This window comes from Silurus aristotelis, assembly GCF_946808225.1.
Source record: "Silurus aristotelis genome assembly, chromosome: 12".
Classification (NCBI taxonomy): Eukaryota; Metazoa; Chordata; class Actinopteri; order Siluriformes; family Siluridae; genus Silurus; species Silurus aristotelis.
Window position 1 is genome coordinate 17,224,423 of NC_139585.1, and position 25,186 is coordinate 17,249,608.

The following is a 25,186-nucleotide window of genomic DNA, read 5'->3' on the forward strand; positions in this document are numbered from 1 at the left end:
CACTGTCTTGTGTTGTCTGTCTGCACTCGGTTGCACTCAATGCACTGTATGTAGCTTTTTGTTGTAGCTTTATGTTGTTTAATGTAGCACCAGGGTTCTGGAGAAATGTTGTCTCATTTTCACTGTTTACTGAATCAGCTATATATGGTAGATATGACAATAAAAGCTTCTTCACTTGACTTGACCTAATGTGCTTGAATTTTCCATTGGAGTTTTAGTTCCCTTTTGCCGTTATAATAACCTCCACTCACCTGGGAAGGCTTTACTAGTCCTAAAGCCTGGTACAGTCTTTGTTCCAATTCATGCAATGCTCAGTGGTGTTGATGTTAGGGCTTTGTGCAGGCTACAATGCTGCAACATAGAGACCGTTCACATAGCATAGTTATGTGGTTTAAACTTCATGCCAACAGTTTGGGAAGGACCCTTGCATGGGTATGAGATTCAGGTATCCACAAAAATGTAACCATATCGTGTTCTTGGGAAAATGATTCACACACACACACGACACTAATACACTAAAAGCAAGTTAAATTATTAATTTAAATAATTTGAATAAATAAATAAATTCTCAAGTGAGAGGAAAACTAGTCTTATTGCAATGCACCTTTCAGATGGCAGAGAAAACTATGCATTCACAGTAACATGTTTTTAAACCCAGAGTTGATATTTATCATAGCACATTAATAGCAGAAACATGTGAATATTTTGACTTAAATAAACTATCATACTTGAAATAAAAAATCCCATAGAGCTCTAAGCCATTATAGAACCAAGTTTATGAGTAGCCTACTTAATGAAAAAAGTTTGAAAGCCATGATTTTATGTTTGACAGGCTTAACAATTTCTGGAATCGTTGAAACACAGGCAAAGTGAGCAGCTGGAAATATTTGTGCGCCCAACATGGACACACATTCAGGTTTTGCTCTGCAGTCAGAAAGCTCTATAAAAAAAAGCAACCCTGAAAATAACAAGGAAAAGCATACTTGCATAGAAATGCAATTTGAACAATGTCTACTAGGCATGGATTCAGTGCCCTGAATAGAAGCCAAATTCACTGGGGAATGAAACACTTCTACTGCAGGGAACCTTTTTTGGCAGCCTGAACTAGATTGAAGTGAAAGTGATTGGAACTGATGAATCAACAATATTCTCCCATGTATACACACACACACAGACACACAGACACACACACAGACACACAGACACACACACAGACACACAGACACACACACACACAGACACAGAGACACACAGACACACACACACACACACACACACACACACACACGACAAAACATTTATATTTTTGGTCTTTTTATTCAACTGACTTTTGTTGTTTCAATCTTTCAAGTAAAACAATTTGGAATTACATGGGAACAAAAGGAATGTAACAAATTCAAAGAGACAAAATAAAAATAAGACTATCACCACATTCTACCCATTCCCCAAAATAATTGTCAACCCCAAAATGGGATAATGACATCAACTGTCAAGGTTTCGCTGGAAAATAAAATATTCAGGAGGTTTATGCAGGAGAATTTCTTTTTGAGTTTACCATAAAAATAACAAAGAAAACAAAAATGATGACAACAGCAATTTACACTGGAGAGGTGCTTTCAGTATTGTTGGACTCTAACACAGGTGTATCCCCTGTGGTTCTGGATGGATAATTTCTTTATTACATTTTAAACACTAAATCCAAATTTGTTTTCTTAACAAGGCATACAGGGATCCAGTCATATGTGGATCAACAGGCACTCTCACTTTGTCACACTAACTTGAGACTGTTCGACAACAAAGTTTAATAGAAAGTTGACCACTAATACTTTGGAAAAAGGTGAAAGAATGAGGTTGCATTTCATTTCCATATTGCCAAAAAGCAAAGGACAAGCAGACTTCAAAAATTTTCACAAGCTCAAAGATATACATAGTGTGAGGTACCAGTAATTTATAAACTTGATTGAAAGCGATGTAAAAACTATCCAGGGGTATTATATAAGATGTGCAAATGGAGAAATGCAGGTTGGACTTGAAAGTAACTTATAGAGAAGGAAAAAAAAAAAATACACAAGACGGGGAGGTCTGAATAAAGACTAACTCCAGCATAGTGCAGCAAAATCACATTTACAGACCTGCTCTCTTCATACCCTGGAAGAAACCACAGAATATTCTTAATTTTTCAACTGACTTGAAACAAACAATAGTCAACAGCTAGGCACACATTTTGTCATAGCCCAACTGCTTAAAAATGTTAACAATCACTCAACCTTTTAAATGTAGCATAAATTACTTTATGCAATCACCTTTGCAGCACAAGTAAACTCTGTATATAGGGCACACATGACCCATCTTAACAGATACTTCTCTTAGTATTCCAGTCTTTAAATGATTACAGTACATAGTGTGAACTAAACATCTTTGCCCCTTGCCCAGCTGTCCAAAGTCCTTGTGGTATAGTTGGGTATAGTTCTTTTAAACTTATTACCAAGACCATACCAATGCCATATTTATATTGTATAATGCGTTTTCCCCCATCTCCACACTCAAGATGGCTTAATAGAATGCACCCAAGTTTAGTTCTTACTGCAAAATGCAATTGACAAGATTCAACACCTCAGACAGTGTTAAAGAATGGCAAGTTTGATCCCCGTTCCTTAAAACCCGTAAAAAACCTTCCTCTCATTACTGCAGTTCTCAGTCATTATCACTCTTGTCCTTAATCAAGTTTTGGAGTGCCGTTGTTGACTGGAGGAAGAACGAGTGTTGCTGGCTGGAGTGCGAGCCTGGGCTGCTGCTAGCGCAGCAACACTCCTCAGCACCCTGTCAGGAGTTCCCTCACTTGATCCAACACTGGGCTCTGGCTTTCCATGATTTTTTGAATGCCTCTCTCTCCTGCTTTCACGACCTCGATTCTCTGCCGTTTTCTTTTGCCTGCCTTTCCCTTTTTCAGTGTCGCTACCTGATGAAGGCGCTCTCGAGTGGGAGTATGGTGGACCAGTGCTCCTTGAGCTCAGGCTGCGAGTGCACTGGCTGCTGTTGCTACTACTCCGGCTCCTGCTGCTGTCTGCACCTCTTTCACTACTTACACTACTACAGGCACTGTGTCCCCTTGAAGACCTTGTCTCTCTGTTTTCTATCTCAACCTCCTCTTTCTTATCTGAAGTCTTTTTCTTTTCCTCTTTTTTGGCTCTTTTGACTTCAGTGTCCAAGGGAGGCACAAGATGGCCTGGTCGCTGCCGAGTTGAACGCGAGGCAGAGTGACCTGTTTCAGTGGCGTGGTGCGGGGAATCTGTTGAACTAGCAGGAGTTTGTACACTACTCTCTGTTTTATTAACAACTGAATTTGACTTAGGGGAATCCTGATCTTGTTTAACTTTAGACTTAGTGATTTTGTCAAAAGTGGGTTGCTGTCCTTGTATAGCCTTAAATTTGGAACTGGAACTTGGTGGATCTGGTCCCTTTCCTCTCATAGCCAAAAGTTTAGCAGCAGCATTGAGTGCTGAGCAGCGTTTACCTAGTACCTCAGGCTCAGCTGAGATTGAAGAAGTCAGTTTTGGACTAGGTTGTGTGCCTATGGATTTACGGGTTAACCTAATAGGTGTTGCTGCAGTGGCCTCTACATCTTTGGTCACTTTCTTTTTGGACCGCCTTCGCCCATTACTGCTCTTCTCACCCTCGTCACTCATGATCACCTTCTCCAAACGTTTGTGTGATGAACGAGTAAGACGTCTTTCTTGACCAGTGGAGTCTTCTGAATCTGAGGAAGCAGAGTTGGAACACCGACTCTCAGGTTTCACTGGCTCTTGATCAGACCCTCTGTCTGTACTATCTTTTTCTGAACCTCTCTCGATTCGCTTTCTCTTTGCTGGCATACGACTCTCTGTTGAATTTTTTGACCGTGATGAAAGAGTACCACTGGAAGAAACAGAAGACGGAGAGGATGAACGAATAGATTCCTGACTGCTTTGCCGACAAATGTTTTTTTTCTTGCCTGTGCTTTTGCTCTCTTGATCCTTTGTCTTATTCTCCTCGTCAGGTAGAGCATCAGTCACATTCTCGAGAGTGTTTTGCATCATTGCTTCGGCGGTTAATGGCTCATCAGACCTCTGATCTTCTGGCAAATTTTCCAATTTTCTCTTTTTTGCCTGACACTGGCTATCATCTATTTCTGCTTTCCCAAGCTTTTCAATGATGTCAATTTCCTTCTCTACTGTACTTAAGCCATCTTCCGTTGAAACACTAGGCTGATTTGAAGTTATCTGTTCTTCAGCATGTACAGGAATATGTATATTTCTCTGCCTAGATTCAGGTGACTGCTGAGAAGTGTCAGATGCCATTTCAAGTGACTCAGGAACAGACATAGGGGCTAAAGGTATTTGGCTTAAATGTGTGGTGACTGTTTGTGTTAGGTCAGGCTGAGATTGTGAAAGAGCAGTGTTTGTCTGGTTCTGATTTAATGGAGTTTCCAGTGGCATATCAGGTTGAACAAAAGGCTGAGTAGAGTCAGGAACTAATAATGGCTGAAGACATGTCACAGTGGATTCAGAGAGAAGCTCAAATGTTTGGGTAAATGCAGTTGATTTCACACTATCAGAGGTCAGTGAAGGACTTGATACGTTGCTTTCAAGCACTGGTTGGGCCAGCAATTCAGTAGATGCAGTTGAAACTTGGGTAAGATCTGTACACTGGTTAGATTTATTTGAAAGCTGTGAGGGTGATGTGGTTACTTGAGTGCTTTGACAAACTGAGGATGCTGATGGAATTATGCACTCTTTGGCAGGTTTAGTAGCGGCGCTATCAAAACTATCACTTGGAGTGGTAGCAGACGGTAATGAAGGTTTTGTGTTCGTCTGAATGGCATTTTCTGTCTGAATCACGGGTGGAATAGCTGAAAGTGAAAGATCTGAAGAGACAGAGTTCAGAGCTGTGTCCTTCAAATCTGTGTGCTCAGATGGCAGTTCGAGGGTGGATGCTTGATTACTCTGAGATTCACTAGATGCATGAGGTGGGGGAGTGCTGAATTGAATGTCTTGAGTGTCTGTTTTAGGAAACTGGGGGGGGTCAGCAGTTTTAAATGATTCAGAATCACCATCAACTTCAGAGTTCATTGTTGGGCACTCAGGAACAGAAGGTACCAAAGGCCCAAAGCTGGAACCATTTGAAATTACGTTTACAGCAGAAATGCTTTCCTGGGAAATGGATAACAAGCTTGTAGAACTACTTGATTCTTTTTCAAGTTTAACACTCTCTACTGTGTTTGTAGTAGAATCTTTGCGAGGTCGTCCCCTTTTACGCTTAGGTGACTGAGGTGGACTTCGTTCTTCATTTATAGATTTCTGTGCCACACTGATATCCTGTTCTTGGGGTTCTGATGGCTTAGGGGACATTTTGGGAGGTCGACCTCTTTTGCGTTTCCCTTGAGATAAACAGGCAGCATTAGCTTCAGAAGCAGCAGTAGGGGTGGTACTGCCATCCTTAGATGAAATAGGCTCCTGTTTCTTTGGTGACAGGGGAGTGCGTCGGTCAAGTCCTCTGCCTCGACATTGGAATTGTTCTCCTAATTGAGCAGCCATTCGAGATTCGGTCTCCAAGCGCCGGCGCACCGGTAAGTTCCGAAGGACAGGCATGTCTGGTGAATGGTGTGTAGGTGAGTAAGGGTGGTAGCCTCTCCCTGGATTTACAAGTGATGAAGGGGAGGCCTGTTCCTGTCCTTGACGTGTCTCAGAGGGGGATGTTGAAGGTGATTTTTGAAGAGACTTATCATTAATAGATTGGCTTGGTGACAGATGAATTAAATCTTGTGAAGACTCAGCATGCTCAATTTCTTCAGAGGAACCTTCAGTATGTATTCCTCCACTCCCACATTCCCCCCTTTTTCGTCGCTTTGGTTCTTTATCTTCAACCACCGTGACAAGACGACCCGGAAGCTTTCTGAGCACCTTTGCAGAAGGTGAATCTTCTGGAAGGCCTTTCAGGACCTCTTCATCAGCGGACTGTCGCTTACGTGGTGAACGAGAATGTGGAGATGTTAGCGAAGGAAAGAGTGAATGCTGGCCATCCTGCTCTGACTGATGTTCTGGAGAGCAAACAGATTCTGAAGATACAGATGCCCTCCTTTCCTTTATTATCTGTTGAGGGGTGTTTGTGTCGGTCTCTGGTCCATGCTCATCGCCTGTATCTCTGAATAGTATTGTTAGTGTTGAAGTATGTCCACTGGCATTTCGGTCCACCGATGAAGAAGTGGCATCTGAAGGCACTGGTGACAGGGACTGATGATATTGTGATAGCATATTGGATCTTTCCGAATCAGAGAGCTGTTGATCAATTTGGAGTTTCAGGGGTCCTCCAACAGTGGATGTTGAGGAAGCCACGTCTTCATTTCCTGATCTACCTCGCACACCACTACAATGTTTTTCAGGCACTTCTTTTAGCTGGGAGGACTTCAGACTGGAACTAGGCCCAGCAGCACGGTTTACACTTGTCTCCCCTCTCCTCCCTCTTGCTCGGTCTGGGGATGGATGTGTGGTAGACCCATCATCATCCATTTTAGCTGGTGTTCCTCTAAGCCTGCCACTAACCCTCGTAGAGGGGGCACCTTTCTCTCTTTGTCTGCGTGTACGGCGAGCTGGAGGGTGTTCTTCAGGAGTGTGAGGCATGGAGTCATCATCATCATTATCAGAAGATTGATGTAATTTTAGACCCTCTTCTTTTGCCTGATCCAATCCCTTTCTTGCAGCTTCAACCTGCTCCTGTAATGAGTAAACAAGCACTGTTAACTGCAATTCCTTACAGTCATACAATAAATAGAATCTTATTAATCCAAGGTTACCTCAGCCTGTTTCAGTTCTTCTTTGCAAATATCCTCAAGAGATGCCTCCAGAAAATTCATGGCATATCGCTCTATGGGCGTCAGCTGTTAAAAACAAGAACAAGACACTTATTTACCAGAAGGCAGTATAAAACTGGAAGACTTAACTTTAAAATTTTTGTTTGTTTGTTTGTTTTTTTACACATATACATAAACTGTTACCTGTTCAACCAGTGCAGCAATTTCCTGCTCAGCTTTGGAAAGTTCCTCCTCCTCCTGGTCTCTGCTTTCACCATCATCTAGAGGAATATTTTCATTAAATTCTGCTAACTCGGCCACCTGCTCTGCTTTGGCTTGGGAGGCTGCCACGATGTCCTCTTCATCCTCAGCACGACACAAAGCCTGATCAGAAAAGTAAAACAAAATCATCAGTTGCCTAAATAAATACTCTAAATTACACAAATCTGTACTTGTATTGAGAAAAATCTAGCTACGTCAAAAGAATCATTTTTACCTGCTCCAGAATAGTAGTTTGTTGTTTGTTTATGCCTTCCTCATCATCTGAGGGAGGTACACTTGTTTCAGCTTCCTTCTTTTCTCCCTCATACACATCAAACAATTCTCGAATGGTTTGCTGTTTGTGTAAAATAGAAGGATTTTTAACATTTCACATTACTGATGTCTCATTAATGATTTTTATTTCATTGTGAAACAAACAAATTAAATTCATATGAATGACCTGTACCTCTTTGAAAAACGCAGTTGTGAAGTTACCCCCTTCAATTGCCATATCTCCCAACATTCTCTTCTGGTTGGCTTTTTTCAAAATGTTTTCCTCCACAGTCCGTTCACTGATCAGTCTAAATAAAATGTAGCATTTAAGAGATTCAGTGTGAAGCATATAGAAACATTTTAAATAAAGATTTGCCTTTCCAAACTAAAAGTATTAAATGTATAGAATTCCGGTAATTATTTTAAATCCGAATTTTAACAGTTACCTATAGATGTGAACATCCCTTGTTTGTCCAATGCGATGACAGCGGTCCTGAGCCTGAGCATCCATAGTGGGGTTCCAGTCACTGTCATAGAACACCACTGTGTCAGCCCCTGTTAAATTTACTCCCACACCACCACTCCGGGTTGACAAGATGAAACAGAAAATTCGACGGTCTGCATTGAAACGTTCCATCAAGGCCTAAGAGGTAGAGAATGTAAAAGTAATCTACTTTTGAAAAACTTGGGTACTGGTACAAGAACTGCAACAAAAAAAAAGGATAAAAAAATGTTGTGTCTGTACTAAAACTATTAAAGTATAACACCACAAAATTAATAGATTAATAGAATACAATTTTGTTAATTTAAAAATCGGTTTAATGCAAGAACCAGATCCCTTCTCCTACCTGCCTCTGCTCTACCCGTGTGCTGCCATCTAACCGTAAGTAAATGTGTCCATGGTAGTTTAGAAACTGCTCCAGGACATCCAGCATACGGGTCATTTGAGTAAATATTAGCACTCTATGACCCTCAGACTTCAGTTTCCGCAGCAGAATATGAAGAGTCTGCAACTTGCCTAATCAAAAGCAATTTCAGTTACATAATTATTTCACAAAAATAGAATGAGATGCATTATATAACTTATAAACTATATTTATATATATATAAAAAAAAAAAAAAAAAAAAGAAGTTTCTAATTCATCCCATAATGTGCATAAGCTGTACATTGAACAAAAAGTGCATAAATAAAAGGTTAGCATACTTGGTTCAGAGTATCTGTGAAAATTTCGGTTTATATATATGAATTTTACTTTACTTTTGTGGCATAATTATGCAAGAATAAATTACCATTTATTTTCCACTGAAGAATCACATACATAGAATACAATTACATAAGCTAAAAATAATTGCAATTAATCACCACACTCATTACAGATACTCACCACAGTCATACTGGATAAGTCGCAAATCAGGGAAGTGTGTCCGCATATTACAGTGTATGCGGTGCAGCATATGCATAAGGGGAGAAAAATGAGCAGATATTGTGGAGGAAAAAAGAGCCTGCTGGTAACTGAGGGAAGGGGGTGGATGGCAGCAATGCATGGTAATAGGCCTGGCCTCCACTGGAGGAATGACAAACGTGAACCTGTGGGGTGTTGCAAAGTTCTGATTATATAATAATTGGTATAAAAAAATTAACAGATTTAAAGACTATTAATTGATAAATGGTACAGAATTTCAGTATAAAGGATGTAACATTAAGCCTACCTGTCTATGACTTCAGATATCAGACATAGTCTTTCTTGAGAGGAATGAATAGCTTGTCGCAGAGCTTTACTCTGATCCAGGTAGTCTCTATTATGCTGGGATTGAGCAATGAGACAAGAACTATACCCCGAATGGCTCCACCTGTTAAGGGTGGGTCGAGTCGGATTGGGACTAGAGCCTGAGAGGAAGGTGAGAAAATCCAAAACCTCTTGACCAAACACAGGTTTTGCATTGCAGAGCAATTCATTGTTTCGAAAGATTTGCGAGATCTGGTCATCTCTTTGGGCCTTATGACGATCTGCAAGCCATGACTGTAAAAAGAGAGCATGAATCTAATTTGTTGATCCAATATAGGCATTTAAAATATTTTAACATTTACTTATAAATAGGTTATGATGTACTAGAATGTACAATATATTATTAATTGGCTTCTATTTAAATTGTACCATGTAAAATGGGGTTCGTGGTGAAGGTGGAGGTTGGATTCTGGGACGCTGAAGTCCAAATGCATGGCTTTGAGATGAGGACATAGGTTTATGAGCAAGAACATCACTGCTGCTCTCTTCACCCCCTAATGAAGCATTTGCCTTAGCTACAGAAAAAATAGAGGACAAAGAGAGAACAAAAGCTTATTAATCTATATTAGTCTATACCTAATCTTATACTAAATGTCATAAGTCCCAATGCCCCATGCACTACATGTTTAAATCGGATTCAAATGTTGCTCACCTAACCCTGTGCCTGGAGATGTTCCCTCCACAACCTTCACCACAGAACATGAAGGTTGAGGTTGGCAGGGACTGGTGGTAGGAACTTGAGGAGGAACGAGGTGAACAGGAAGTCGCTGGGAAGGCTGTTGAGCAATGGGTGGTCTAAAAGCAGCGCTTGGGGTCCCATGTGGGTGCAACAAAACTGACTGAGGAGCGGCAACGCGAGGAGATGGGGGCACAGCCAAAGTGGGGACCTGCCCAACTTCTTTGCCTGCTGCTTGGCGAACGACAATCTTAACAATTCCTGGTCCACTTACCCTGGTTGATGGAACTGAATGACAGAATGATAAAATAATGTAGGTTAAATATTTTCCAACCTAATACTATAAAATAAAAAGTGCCAATTCTTTCGGACTGGGCACCATACTATGGATTACAATAGCAGAGCTAATTCAGTTGCTGGGTCTGGTGATGTGTTTAGATTTATAGAGTTCCTTGATCAGCAGAGTTTAATAAGTAAAGCAAAATCTAAATGGAAAAAAATGGAAAAAGCATGTATCCATATTTAAGATGTCTGTAAATCTGTTAAAATCTTTTTCAAATATTACATCATATATATAAAAGTAAAAGAAAAGCATTTGTCTATTCAACCACACAATATACTTAATTTTAGAAAGAGCCACCAAAAAGAGCCTTGAAATACTTCCCTATAACTTACCATGTAATAATATACCTGTCTCATGTTTCTGTACACATTATGAAAATTACTCAAGTCTAATTAAAAAAAAAATAATTAAAACAATCTCACATAGGGCCTTGTAGCATCAATCTCTTTTTACCCCTCTAATGCCAATTTATGCACCCATATCTTGCTCTGCTGAGTAACAGGTAGTTTGGTACCCAGACTACTGCACTGCAGTCATTAAGGTGAGAATGATTGTAATAAACTCAAGGACAGCAAGGACAAGGACACTCAAGTGCCAGTACCTTGAGCAGCAGTGAGAGGTACTGCTAGTCCAGAGCAGGTTGGGATTGTGCTGGTTGGGTTGGAATTTGCTGAGATGCTACCTGACTGACTAAGTGTATGGAGAACTGCAACCTGAGCTGGCTGACTAATAAGGTGGTGCTGCCCACCGCTGGATACCAGATGCATTACATTTCCTAAAGGGCACACAACCACAGGACAAAGTGTTAGGCCATAACTAAACCAGTACTTAGTCAGGTGTGTAGGAAAATATACCCATCCAAAGCTGTTCATGCAGGCAGTCTAAAACTGCACTCACCTTGTATAGATCGTGGCTGGGCAACAGGAACTTGGAGCGGAGCACCAGATAGGGTAAGTTTGTTACCCTGCAGCTGAAATGTGACAGGCTTACTGCCCTGACTGGACGACACTGGACGACCAGCCAAGGAGGCCAGCTGGGCAATACTCACAACCTCTCCAGCTGCATGAACAATATTTAAATAAAAACAAAGGTATCTTTAAAACACAACAAAAAAAACTCAGGAGATCCGTACTTCGTTTTTATATATATATATATATATATATATATATGAACATTATGCTCCAGTGCACTTACATGGTAATCTGGCCTGCATGTCAGGGCTGAGAAGCACCCTCTGTGTCATAACATTACTAGTGGGTGGTGGGGTAACTGACACAGTTGGGGCAGTGGAAGGTGTTGCATGTCGAATACTCATAACTGAGTTTGCAGACCCAGTGGGGGTAAAACCTTGGCTCACAGGAGCTGGTGGAGCAGCAACAGCAACAGCAGTGACTGTAGACACTGAAAGACAAACTCCTCAATTAAGATAGATTTACAAAACAACAATTGCCCTTCGAGCTAGTCAATGCTTTTATACAACAAAGAACTGAAATGCCACACTAACCTTGAGGTGTCGGCTGTACAAGAGCCTGCGTATGAGTGACCTCAGTTATTTGAGGTGGCCGTAGAGGCTGAACTGCAGGAGAGACCGGACAAGTGGGCCGTGGGTTATTTAATGTTGTTGCTGAACGTCCATCAGACTTGGGAAGTGGCTGAAGCATCCTTTACATATAGACAACACAACACATTATTGGATAATCATGAATTGGCTAAATTAAACACTGTACATGCTCTACAAATCAATTACCTGTTGACCTTCATGCGAATAGGTTTAGGTCTGGGTGGAGGCTCAGGGGACTCCATAATCTCCTGGATCAGCTGGCGGGTTACTTTCCTTTGAGGAAGGTAAACATCTGCTTGGTACCGAGAGACACGGCCTTCCAGACTGACCAGATCAAACATGGAGAGGTCACAGCGCTGTAAGAGGAAACACAGCCACAGAACTCAGAAATATAGCTACATATAAAGAAATAGACATGTATTCTCTAATTACATCTAAAGGCAAGCATAGCATGCATTTTATTTATTTCATTACAATATGGAAAACAATAGACACATTAAAACTGACCAAGAAAGAACAACACAAAACATGTTTAAAAAATATTTTATGTTGAAAGTGGCAAAATGCTCACCTCGAAAGGAGATTTTTCCAAGGCCTTTAGAACCAGGGAGGCAGTGGAGTAAGTTATATTCTCTGTGATAAAGGGAGACTGGATTGGCCGTGGGTCAAAAAGGTTTGGGTGGTTGCACACTTTACGCAGTTGCATCAAGATGTTGATTACAGACATGAAATGTCCACTGGCTAGGGTTTCCCTCGTTCTGGTGATTAGTCATAAATAAAAATCAGCAAAAAGTAAAAAAATATATATACCTATAGCTTATTCTTTACAATATATTGACAAGGTTTATATATTGACATTATATATAACTTATCAAACAACCATATGTTTATAGCATTATTTGTATATAATCCATATTTATTTACTACACTCACGAGGCCTGTGCCATGAAGTCATCATAGAGAAAGCGTTGTCTTTTGGAGAGGCGACAGCGCACAACATGCTCATATTTCTTGGGCATTTGCTTCTCCACATCTGCCTTTATACGCCGAAGCAAGAAGGGCCTTAGAACCTATGCACAAGGGTAACATTAAGTAGATGTGATTCAAAGAGCCACAAGCTATTGCAGGACAACTGTTTGCAGGTGTGGGTGCAATTATTGAATTATTTTCTCTCATCGATTAAGGTACTTACCTTGTGCAGCCGTTTCACAAGACCCTCGTTATATTCTTGGCTGCCTTCAATCATCCCAGTCAGAGGGTTGGAGAACCACTCCTTGAATTCACGATGGGACTGGAAGACATGCGGCATTAGAAAGTGCATGAGCGACCACAGCTCCATCAGACTGTTCTGCAGCGGAGTACCAGTAAGCAGTAGCCGCCGGTGACTTCAGATCCAACAGAAACAGAAGAGAAATCATGCCAGAATACTGTTAATTTCGAGCAAAATAAATGACAAAGACAAATGTCTGGTGCAGAATTTTTTTTTCTCTTTCAAAATCTGAAATATTCAATAAGCACCTGTTGAAGTTCAGTAGACTTTGCCAACGTTGAGACTTGAAGTTTTTGATGTTTTGTGCCTCATCCAAAATGAGGTATTTCCAGGATTTGCGTCTGAATGCTTGATGGTCTTGCAAAACCAGCTTATAGGAAGTGATGCACACATGGAACGCATTGGGTTTGGTCCAACCCTATTAAAAGAATGGGGGACAAAAAAAACAAAAAAACAAAACAAAAAACATCAAAAGGTAATCAGAAACCGAAAAAGTTCTGGTGAAAGTGAGCGAATATCTAGGCTTACCTGTCTCTTAAGTTTGCGCTCTTTCTGGCTGCCATAGTAAGTGAGAATTTTAAAGCCAGGGCACCAACGTTTCAGCTCCATCTCCCAGTTCAGCATTACGCTGGTGGGCACAATAATTAGGTGAGGGCCCCAGTTACCTGTAAAATGCAAAGATTTTTAAATATCTCCTATCAAACAATTTGCTGAAACTTTGCAACAAAGCAATGTCTGAATATTTTCATACCTTTCTCACAAGCCAGATGTGCCAACAGGGCAATAGTCTGAATAGTTTTACCAAGTCCCATCTCATCTGCCAGGATACCATTAAGCTTTTTTTCATACATGGTGACCAACCAGTCTAGTCCAATGTGCTGGTACTCACGTAGGTTGCCATGTAGTAAGAATGGAATAGGTGTTTTCACCTAAAAATTTATCAAGTTAAAACTCTGTCTTTATAATATCAATTCTAAATCTACCTTAAAATATCGAACTAATAAATTACAAAAGAGAAGATAATAAATTTATTCTTTTGTAAATTATAGATATTAAAAAAAAAAAAAAAAAAAAAAAAAAGCATCCCAGACATTGTTAGAATGACAATCCCTTACACTTGTTGTGGCCAGGGTATATCCTTTAGGCTGAAGGCTTTCAGCAGTAGCAGCTATATGACTGATCTCCTTTTTGGGGCGTGGAGACGTGGGGACAGAGGGGCTGTGATCTCCCTCTCGCAGTAAAACCTCCATCCCCTCTCCTGCATCATCTTCATTCTCCTCATCACTTTTCTTAGCTTCAGCATCATCCTCTTCATCACTGTTTTCCGCCGAGTCTAAAAGTTACATTTAGAGAAATGAGACTTACTTTGAGATCAGAAGACCAAAAACAATCTTGATAAACAATTTGAACAACCAGTACAATTTATACAGTTATATTTCAACAAAAATTAAGTTTAATTTTCATTATAATTTCCTATGATAATCTACAAAAACATAAAATATTTTTATCATGTCTAGATTTCCAGCTTAACTCCTGGATATGCAAACAAGCCTGGTGTTTTTAAATTAAAGAAATGCCACACTTTACCTAAAGAGGCATCATCACTTTCATCTCCCTCTGTCTCTTCCTCATCTTCATCTTCAGTTCCTTCTGATCCCTCTGAGAACACTGGTGATGCTGAAGGTTCTTCAAAATCAGAGGCATAAGCCCCTTTGTACTTCTCGAGCAGTTCATCAAGACTCATCTCACCTTAGGCCCAAGAGCAAAGATAAAATGCTCAACAAACTTATGACTAAATTAATTCTGAAAAAAAATCTGAATTATTAAATGAGTGAAGACAGCAGGACTTCCAAAGAAGTAAATAAAAAGTCTAATCATGTATAATTCATGTGTAAAAATTTTTTATTAAAGGAGATTATCAATACAAATCAATACAAGGTTAATCTGATAAATCACCTGTATCATATGATAAAACATTTCTATCCTAAAGGGAAACACAGTAACTAGATCTCAACCCAACTAAACAACCAAAGAAAAATCTGTTATTTTCATTAATTCTTGGGGAAAATGTGCACTTCCCTCCATTACTAAAACTACTAGAACTAGGTGCTTATGCAATGTCACAAGGTAGCTGAACACTTTTAGAAGAACGGACCATCTTACCTATTCTATCTATCTATGTAAACACAGACTCATGTATAGTTATTGAGTCCTCAGGTTTCATGTTCACTCATCAAACAAAGCAAATACCCTAAAAGCTCTTTTTAACTGTCACATTGTTATTAGGCTATATTTTTTCAAGTAATAAGAACAACTACAAAAAATATGTGAACACTAGTTACCCTCTTTAGCCAAGTCATCAAGTTCTTCCACATGGTCTCCATCTCCCTCAATCACCTCTTGGGCTTCTATGGTGTCCTCCACATCTTCCGCTTTGAGATTTACATAGCCGTTTAATTAAAAGGTGACATTTCTTCAAGCACATAGACAATACAATGAAAAAAGACACACTTACCATCTTCCTCATTGGCTGAAAATTCTTTGTCCTCATCTTCAACTGTAGAAGATGATTCATCTGATGCTTCCTCTTCAGATATAGGGCCCTGCATGATGATCATGGATCATTGTAAGCACATGTCCACCACAGACAACAATATTTCTAATGCAGTAAGACTTGAGTTGTTGAGTGTGTTGCTTAATAGTTCAGGTATTACCTCTGGGACAGCGAGTGTACTGAGTAGCTGGTCCAGTGGCAGTGTGCTCTCCTGCTTCAATAACTCAATCTCCTTTCTCTGAGACTCTGCATCATTTCCTTCCTGCTGCTCCTCTACCTCAATTGTCTCTTCATCATCTTCTTCCTCACATGGAGGCTCAAAGTCAATATCTATAAAGAACAAAGCAAAAAATATATATTTAGAGCTTGCACAAGGCAATAGGGTTGCTATTGTTGGGGCTCATTATTACAAATATAAACAAATTTAATAATACATTTAAAATGCCAAGTAAAAGAAAAAAACTAAAGTTTAGGATCCAGGGATGTGGTGTCAAAGAAGACTTTATCAGAAATCCAGACAGTTCAATAGTAGTACCCAAGTGCCCATTGAAGTATCCAAAAACATAATCAACACAAAATCTCTAATACCCCCTCTTTGGCTATCTGTGTAATGGCCATCTTTTTTACTTTCCAAACATTTTCTGATCCACCACAAAATCTTAGAATGCCCAGGTTCTTTCCAGTAAAGTTTCATAGAGCCCATTTGTTATTATTTTTTAAAAGTATCATGTAATTCAGGTATGGCTGCTTCATGACCATCTATCCAAAACACCCCTTCAGATCATCTGTTCTTCTGACATTTATTAATCATGACAAATCACTAATCAAGAAAAAGATATGTTCATTACTGTTTTAAGTGTGCTGATCCTAATCATACATTAATCAACTCTTTGAATAAACTGTGTACCAAAAAAGAATATATTCAATAAAATATATACAAACACGCACAATATTACAAAAGGTTAAAAAGTTTAAAGCAAGATACTACCAGTAATACTGACCATTTGTTTACTGCCCAACACTACTCTTTCACCAGTTGCAACTTGCAAAAAGCATGTGTACATAACACGCATCTCTTCAAAACATTTAACATGCTGATAGAACATTTGTTAATATTAAAAACACAGGCAGTTTTCTGTGCAGGCATTTTACTTACCCTCCTCCTCAGTTGTGTTTAGGTGACCGTGTTGGGAGGGAACACTGGTAGGGGCTGCAGGTGTAGCTTGCAAAGACTGACTAAGCAGGTCAGAGTAGCGTTCGGTCTGACCAACAATGAAGTCCAGCTGCAGATCCAGGGCCTTCTTACGTTTTTCTTCAAGCCGAGATTGTTGTTTGTACTGCACTACCTGTGTGGAGTAAACAGTAAAAGAGATCATTAAATAAACATAAAGGATAATAAAGGTCGTTTAAAAAAAAAAAAAAAAAAAAAAAAAAAAAAAAAAAAAAATTATTAATAATTCAGATGTTTTTTTCTCTAACACAAAATTGTCCAGCTAATAGTACTGCACATTCAGCACAATAATCCAAGTCACCTTCTCAACACTGCTCCAAAAAGAACGGACTTCCTTTGCAATAGAAGCAGCAATCCTTCTTAGTTTGGCATGCTCTTCACGCTTTGCTCTCTCTTCTTTCTGACGTAGCTCTTCGTGGTGTCGCATCACCATCCGTACCACCTGCCAACACCAATTTTAATTTATTAGACTGAACTTGCCATCAGATATGCATTGTAAATTAATATAAAAAAGTTCTTATAATTGTTCAGTGTTCAATCAGTGATTTGCAAAGGTTTACTTTACTTTTCTGGCTACGCCTCTTTTCCAACGCCTCTCCTGTGCAAAGTCAGCAGAAAGCCACTGCATCTCCTCACAAAGGTAATCCCAGTGTACCTTGGTCCGGAGTGGCTCGGGCACACGAGATAAACGTTTCAGGGACCAGAAGCCCTCACGTTTCAGGGAAAGTGTCCGATGCTCAATTTCTGCTTCCTGAGAGAAATATTAATATTCATCAGTATCTTTCAAGTCAATGCAATAAGCTTGCAGGAATAAATACTTGTTAACATCCAAACAGGTTATAAAGAATGTAAAGATGCACTTACATGTTTGGCCAGTTCGGCCATATCAGTATGCTTATCAGAGCGAGGCCGCTGGCTGAGTGTTTGATCTGACTGAGAGACTCCACCAGAGATCTGGGGAGAAGGCTGAGCAGTTTTGCATTCTACAGATGAGGAAGCAGGAGGTGGTGATGGTGTACGAGAGGTAGACGGTGTGGAGCTTGATGTACCTCTGCCAGCTATCCACTGTCGAACCTGAGATAAGAAAAGAAACCTTGGTAACAAATCTTAGATAAAAGAAAACAAATGCAAAACAATTACAAGAAAGTTTTTTTTTAAACCATAATAAAGGCCACTGGATGTATTGAGACAATAAAATAGGGCTGAAACAATTCCTCGAGTAACTCAAGTTATTCAAATACAAAAAAATCATCCTAAATTATTTGCCCTGATGCTTTATTTAGTCAATTTAACTACACACTAAGCACTGTGTTCCCCCACGGAGCATTATTACTGACGCACCACCGGCTAAACTCTGGAACAGGTAAACACAGAAGATGCTGCAGAATAAAAGAAATGTAGGAACGGAAAGAAAAAAGCGAGGGACGAGGAGACGATTAATATGGAAGCCTGTTTCCGACAGTTTTTTTTCCTCGCAATTCTGAATTAATTTTTTGCAGTTCCGCCTTTTTTTGCCAATCGGGCAATGTCACCCCCTTTAGTGGCAGAAAGCTTTACACATTGAAAATGAAATGGGCTACAATTAGAAATAAAGTCAGAAAAGTGAGGAAAAAAAAAAAAAAAAACAGGCGAAATTAGACAACCTTTTTTTAATGAGGCGGAAACGGGCTTCCACAAGACTCAGGCCAAAGAGTCAGTCGTTTGAGTTTCCAAAGATCATTTCAAACTAAAACATTAAGAAAACACTGTATAGTGCGTTTATTTATTTACTTATTTAAATTTTTAAAGAGTAATCTGAAATGTATTTTTATATTTCTGATTTTTTTTTTATTTATATATTTTTATGCACTATGGCAATTAAATGCGCTAAATGGGTTTAGTTTTCACAGATATTTTTGTTTTCAATAATAAAATATAAATGTTTGTAAAAATAAAACATTACTTGTTTATTTTAAGAGACGTCTCATTTTCTCTTGTATATTTAGTATTGCTCTTTAATCTTATCAAATTACAGTAATCACCCGCTTTACCGCAGTTCGAATCTCGCGCCCCGGTTTATCGCGGAATCACATTTATACAAGTAATTTGTTCCGCTGATTTTTCCAGTCTCTCACGGATAGACCAAAAACACTATTTTTTATAGAGTTTTATATTGAAATAATGAACTTTCTTAATAAAAATATAAATATTAATTATAAAATAAAGTAAAATGTTAATACAGTACAGTACTGTATACATAAAATATCGTTTTTGGGGTGCCGTCCGTATCGCAGTTTTCCTTTATTGCGGGAGGTTTTGGAACGTAACCACCGCGATAAACGGGGGATTAATCGTTGGAATATAATCGAAATAATCGATAGCAACAGCTCTACATTTAACATTGTTTATTTCAGCCCTTATAACATAAAACATGCAGTTGTGAGTTTCTGTGACTTCACACCAAGCTTCAGATATTTAAACATTTTGAGAAATGTCATCTTGCAAAGTGTGACGGTCTCAGAACAAGAGATGTCAAGAAAAGTTTATGACACCTCTTACCTTTAATAAAAAGGCCTTTGTGTCTGTCCTGCTCTGTCCATGCTGCAAAACACACATGGCTCAAACATGCAGCTAACTGTGGCATCATATTCAGATGGTATTTACATGGCTATGTGAACATGCACACAAAGTAGTTTATTCTGGTGATATTCTAGTGATCACTTCCTCACCTTATCTTGTGCTGGATTGGGAATAACAGTGCTTTCGTTGGTCTGGGCTTCTGAAGAACCGTCTGCTTCGCCCTCACTGCTCTCTCCTATAGAGGCATCAAGCTGCTCCATAGTGTTGTCCTGTGCATGCTTTATTTCTGCCAAATGTTGAACTGGTGAGGGTTGCTCCTCAACCTCCAACAGCATAGAATCTTGGCATGGCTGGTTAATAGGCCCTTCAGACTGATCAGTGATCGTACTACACACACTGCCTGAACTGGAAGGCAGTTTGGGTGAGTTGTGTGTCTGAGTTTGGGTAGATGAAGCAGAGTTTAAGAGAGGCTCATCTTGAGGAATCAGTTTTTCAAATGCTAGGCAATGATCTGATTGAATTAAGGCCTGTTTTTCAGACTCATCTTTTGAAGTTGGATCAGCAACATTACAGGGAGCATTAAGTACATGAAAGCTGAGATGTGCTGGAACCGCTTTTTCAGCTGCAACGTCTGTAGTTAACTCATATTCTGAAAGGCACTCTACAGAGACTCTATCTAGGTAATCACTACAGGTACCATGTGGGCTCTGGTTCTCAGAAACTAGAGCCAACATTGAAGGTTGTTTGAGGAGAGCCTCACCTTTTTTTAGTATAAGCAACTTTGGGTCAATAATACTTGATGAAAGAGAAATTTGGGACGCATCCGAGTTATTTTCTGTGGATTTCACTTGTTCGTGGACAGCAGAAAAGCTACTGATTAAGGCAGAATCCAACACATCAATTGCACTCTCAGAACTTGAGCAAAAAATGGGTTTTGAAACCATATTTTGCATGCAAACATTTTCTGAAGAAGTAACAGAAGTTGGGGAAGAAAAAACATTCTGCGAATCTAAAATGGTTGATGGAAGGTCTGCTGTCAATGCTTCTGTTAAAGGCTCAAGAGAGTGTTTATCTGCAGGTACTTCTACACCTTTTTCTGGTAAAAGCAGCTTAGCAGCTTCATGAATAGCATCTGGGGGGAAGCAGGGTACTGTGCATTCATAGACAGCAATAGATGTCTGTGATTCAGGGCAATGTCCCATAGCTTCTGTGCTAACGTCAATCATCGCAGCATTCTCTGTGCTTTGACACTGCCCATCTATCAGTGAAGAGTGATCGCTTACAACTAACCATGTTTCCTCCATCCCTGGCTGCACTAGAATACCTACATCAATTAACTCTTTCATTTCAACAGCATTTATTCCAGAGAAATCCTCTGAACCCTCATCATGCTTTTCATCCACATTCATATTATCAGATGTTGAGATTCCATCATTTAGGCATTCCATCTGTGTGAGCCTATGATCTACTAGAATGGATTCTTGCCCTTGTTGGATCAAACAGTCATGTTTAACCTGAGAGAGACATGGCTCATTTGAGTCTTGTCCCCCTGAATTAGTCGTTTTGCTTTTGTTTAAGAATATATAGCTTCCATCTGGCTGGTGATCTTGATATGGACTCATTTGCATACTTTTGGCACAGTCATTCTGTTTAGTAATCCCACGTGACGCACAGCATGCCACAACATGGGACCCTTCAGTCACTTTGAGAGCCTGTATATTGTGAGTGCATGTCTCATCCCCCAACACCTTTGGTTCTTTAACAGAAATATCATAACATACTCCTGTTCCATCTAAAGAAACAGTCATAATCTCTTGCCCTCCACTTGTACTAGTCTTGTTCCCTGTTAAAACAGATTTGGGGTTTTCACTGGAATTCAAAGAGTCAGGGCTCAGCTGGTTCGCTTGTGTAATATGTGCGTTCTGAGGATGGTTTGAAGGACTGGATGATTTCTGAAGGAAGGCAGCATTAGAGGTGGAATCTGCAACAACAGACGAGTGCTGGAGGCTTTTAGAAAAGCATCCATCATCATCTGTGTTATTTGGGGTGCCATTTCCATTTCCTGTGAGACCAGGTAGTCTAGACACAGATTCTTCTTGCTTTGCAGAGAAACCTGGAGTGTCTGAGGAATGCTGCTCTTTTTCAGATACAGGTAAATTAACAGTCCCTTCTTCATTTGCTGTAAGCCTCTCTTTTGTAAATTCATCCATGGAAATACTGGCATTACTCGACTCAAGTATTTCTGCATTGGCTGTGACTGTTGCTGTATGAGGCTGTTGCGCAAGTTGCTGGACATCAGACTCGAGCAGTAAACTGCTCTGACCTGACGGCAGAGACGGTACAGTTTGGAACTGCTCTCTGTCTCCAGGTTGCTTATGGTCTCTGTCTGTTGCTTTACATGCAGTGGACACTGCTGAGCTGGACTCAATGGTTGAAATATCGGTACTCTGTCTGGCTGTGTGCTTTGTTCCATGTTCGTCCTTATTACCAGTCTTTGATTGGCATTCCAGATATGCTTTCTCTGGAGCCAGTGGCCCCTTTTCCATCTTGACAGTTCCGTCTGCCATTTCTGTCTCACTGTGTTCAAAGCTTGTTTTCTCCACGTTACACCCATAATGCAACTCTTGTTTTTTTCTAACATTGCCTGCGTCACAAGCTGAAAGTCTATCTGAGAGATTTTGACAGTTTTCTGCAGCCAGGGGAATGGGTTGTCTTTGGACAGCTTCAGTACTGAAGTCCAAGGTTGATGACTTCTCAGGCTCCTTGGTGTTGCTGTTTTGCTGAGCCACTGTGGTGGTCTGCTCTTGATCTGCAGCATGCACGTCTGCTTTCGGCTGCTCCATCTCAGAGGCAGGGTCAAGCAGTGGTGATGGTAGTGAGGCAGCTTGGACCGGCTGCAGGACATGCTGGGGTGGCGCGGCAACATTCTGCGCAGCCGCAGGAATGCCACCCAGCACAGCCACAGCCGGAGGGGTGCGCTGCTGCACCACCTCCTCCCTAAGCCTTCCTCCTTCTGGACTGCTTCTGCTAAACACCGCACCTGAAAGAACAAAATGACAAATAAATTCACTTAGTTACACCGAAAATGCACACACTCTAAACAAAGAATTAAAAGGTAATGCATCACCTGTCTGTGGTGTAAGCCCAGTCTCTTCTGTACTTTCCACTTCCAGGATGCTGAGATCAAAGACAACACTGCATCTACAGGGGAAAAGAATTGTGTAAAAAGTGAAACCCAAAACTTTATACACCATTTGATTAACTATAAAATGGGTTATGGTACGTTGTTTTAGGGGTAATAATAAGTCAAAGAAATCACAATCCCGGGCCTGTTATGTCTGTGTATTAAGTGGCATCAACTTCCTACATCTACCTTCAACTTCCTTAAGCTCCTACATGTGCTTACTATGATGGTGGACCAGGAACTAAGCAGCATGAATGCAGTAAGATTACCCAACATAATTGGCTGTTAGGTTTTTATCCCCAGAAAGGTTTAGTATATTGAAAAAGTGCAAAACATGCACAAAAACAAAAATACAGACTTGATTCGAGTACCGAGGTTACTAATGGGAATAAATGAAGTGCATGGAGGTTCTCATTATGTAGCCTACAAGCAGGACTGCATCTGCGCCTATTGTAACTCGCAGTGTTGTGGAATCTAATTGCCATTTTTTCCTAATATTTGAAACGGCATCTGGAGCATGACACATCTCCGTTTGTGTGAAAATGTTAAGACGTTTTGTAGAACGGATTGAATCCCTCGGTAATCGACAGTAAGTGTAGTGAGTAGAGGCAAATCTCTGGTGCGGTGTGGCGGCTGTGTTGTGCACTACACACGGGCCTAAACACTCAGAACCATAACCAGAGCTGCTTGGACTTTATATAACGCTCTATGCAGCCATTTAAAAGGAGATAGGGAATGTGCGTGCTCGGTGCTTTGTAAGCCACTGCGATGAAAACTTAAAGAATGCGAAGCTAACAGGACAGCAGATTGGCTAGCTAGCTAGCTAGCTCACGCGCCATCACCTCAAACTGCGTAAATCGGTGGGGCTTGTGTGAGGAAAAGACCCAGACACGGCTGCATTTCAGGGTTCTGTGACAGCGTTATAACCCTGCCGTCTAACACACCGCATAGGTCGCATCGCTCTTTCATACACCGCGAGCTCGCTGCCTGCCTAGCTAGCTCGCGCTAGCCACACGGACAACTCAATGACGTCACAACGAGGGGGTCATGCGTGTTGATCAAAAGATGACGGTCAACATTTCTCCTGCAATATGCTAAACAAAAATATATATTTCTCACCCTTTCAAATATTTACAAGGTATGGGTTTATAAATGCTGAGACGCACTTTGTGTGAGTTTAATATAAAAGGCTATACAAAAATACAAATCTAACAGGAGTAAGAGTTCATGTAGAAAATAAACGGTAAAACAGGTCACGAGACACACTGCAACATGAGCAGCTGTTAAAACTTTTACTGAACTATAAAAAATTTTGTTTTAACTGAATTCAAGCTGCCCAAAGTGACTACATGTGTGAAGTTTAATAGCATTGAATGGGATTATAACAGCGCGTCTAAAGTGGCTGCTATCGGGTGGTAAAAGTCAGTCTGACATGCAGCTGGATGACTTCCTGATATTCCTGAAGGATATGTTGATCAAATGAACTTAACGCGCCATATCAAAGTCCCCTACTGCCTCCTGATAGCACCCCCTCCCCTCCTTCTCCTCCCCCCCCACTCTCCCTCCCACCGCTTACATTTCCCCCCTCCTTTCACCGTCGCCGCCATCTTAAGTTCCCACCTACCTGAAATTTCCGAGCACTTTTCTTTTACTAAATTCTCGCTGAAGGAGTCGCCATCCGTCTCAAATCGCACTCAATCCGTAATTGGAGTTTTCCAAACTACCTCTCGGTACCCAACGAGGTACTGGTCGGTTCGTTTGAGCAAGTTAAAGACCGGTCCGAGAGAGACTGGGTTTGGATCGCTGAGTCTAGCGGTTGCGGGGAGGAGACTTTCGACGCAGCGAAATGGAGGAACGAGCGACTGCTGACAAAAAGTGCGGAGCCGAACGACATCTCGCGAGATTTGTGTTACCGCGCGATTTGCACATCGCCTTGCAGGCGACTAGCTAGCTACTGTTTTGGGTAGGTGTTGCTTTTAAAATAGGAGTTGTTTCATTTCGACATTAACCCGAATCGCCATTTAGTTGTAACGTTTAGGAGAGACGTTTTTTTTGTTATTTGTTTGCGCTATTGCCATTCCCAAGTTTCAGCTTCATGTCGTTGACTTACTAGGTATTAGCCAGCACGGTTACTGTTTGCTAGCTAAACTAAATGCGCTAACAAAACAATTACGGTCCATTTTTCCATTTGCACCCTAATTTTACGTACCTTTAAACAACCAGTCTGAGCAGTGTAGAGAACCGTGCAAGGCATCGCTACATAAAAGAGATTTACCATAAAGTTTTTAAAAATATATATAGAAACATATTTCAGGATTGATTGCTCACTATATTCCCAGCCCAATGGCCCCAAAACTCTTCTGGACCATGTGTCAACAAAATACCAAGACCCAACCTTTCTTTTTAAATTATTATTAGCAGTTTGTTTTAAGTTGGGGTTTTAACCTCAATTTAGGCAAAGTAGGGCTTCAGGAGTATAAAGGATGACAACTTTTCTGAAGAATACATTTATAACACCAATCCTGGATGCCCCCCCCAACACCACACTTAAGCTTCCCTTACTGAAAATCCACCTGACTGTCAAACCCTTGAGGGATGGATATGAGGTTAAATAGGAGTTCTGCAGGGACAGATACCATAGGACTGAAGTTGAAAATAAAA

At 40.4% G+C, this 25,186-nt stretch overlaps 1 protein-coding gene across 4 annotated transcripts; it reads right to left on the reverse strand.

The window, feature by feature from the left end:
- Positions 1-1,297: 1,297 nt before the first annotated feature.
- On the reverse strand, positions 1,298-24,385 carry srcap (Snf2-related CREBBP activator protein). 4 transcript variants are annotated; one of them, XM_083556066.1, is made up of 35 exons: positions 24,150-24,385; positions 22,469-22,542; positions 19,491-22,381; positions 19,321-19,362; positions 17,647-17,856; positions 17,348-17,533; positions 17,084-17,224; positions 16,708-16,897; positions 15,712-15,881; positions 15,513-15,600; positions 15,340-15,429; positions 14,585-14,746; positions 14,113-14,330; positions 13,749-13,926; positions 13,526-13,662; positions 13,246-13,415; positions 12,920-13,112; positions 12,661-12,797; positions 12,299-12,485; positions 11,914-12,083; positions 11,671-11,828; positions 11,361-11,567; positions 11,064-11,225; positions 10,768-10,941; positions 9,800-10,111; positions 9,517-9,662; positions 9,071-9,381; positions 8,746-8,948; positions 8,209-8,378; positions 7,807-8,003; positions 7,554-7,668; positions 7,323-7,442; positions 7,031-7,210; positions 6,830-6,913; positions 1,298-6,749 (listed from the first exon to the last, which is right to left on the reverse strand). In XM_083556066.1, the coding sequence occupies exons 3-35, from the start codon at positions 22,182-22,184 to the stop codon at positions 2,721-2,723; spliced, it is 11,931 nt and encodes a 3,976-aa protein (XP_083412192.1). In that variant the 5' UTR covers positions 22,185-22,381; positions 22,469-22,542; positions 24,150-24,385; the 3' UTR covers positions 1,298-2,720. The 4 variants fall into 4 exon arrangements, with proteins under 4 accessions (XP_083412192.1, XP_083412195.1, XP_083412194.1 ...); XM_083556069.1 differs by lacking the exon at positions 24,150-24,385 and adding an exon at positions 23,368-23,409; XM_083556068.1 differs by lacking the exon at positions 10,768-10,941.
- Positions 24,386-25,186: the final 801 nt, after the last annotated feature.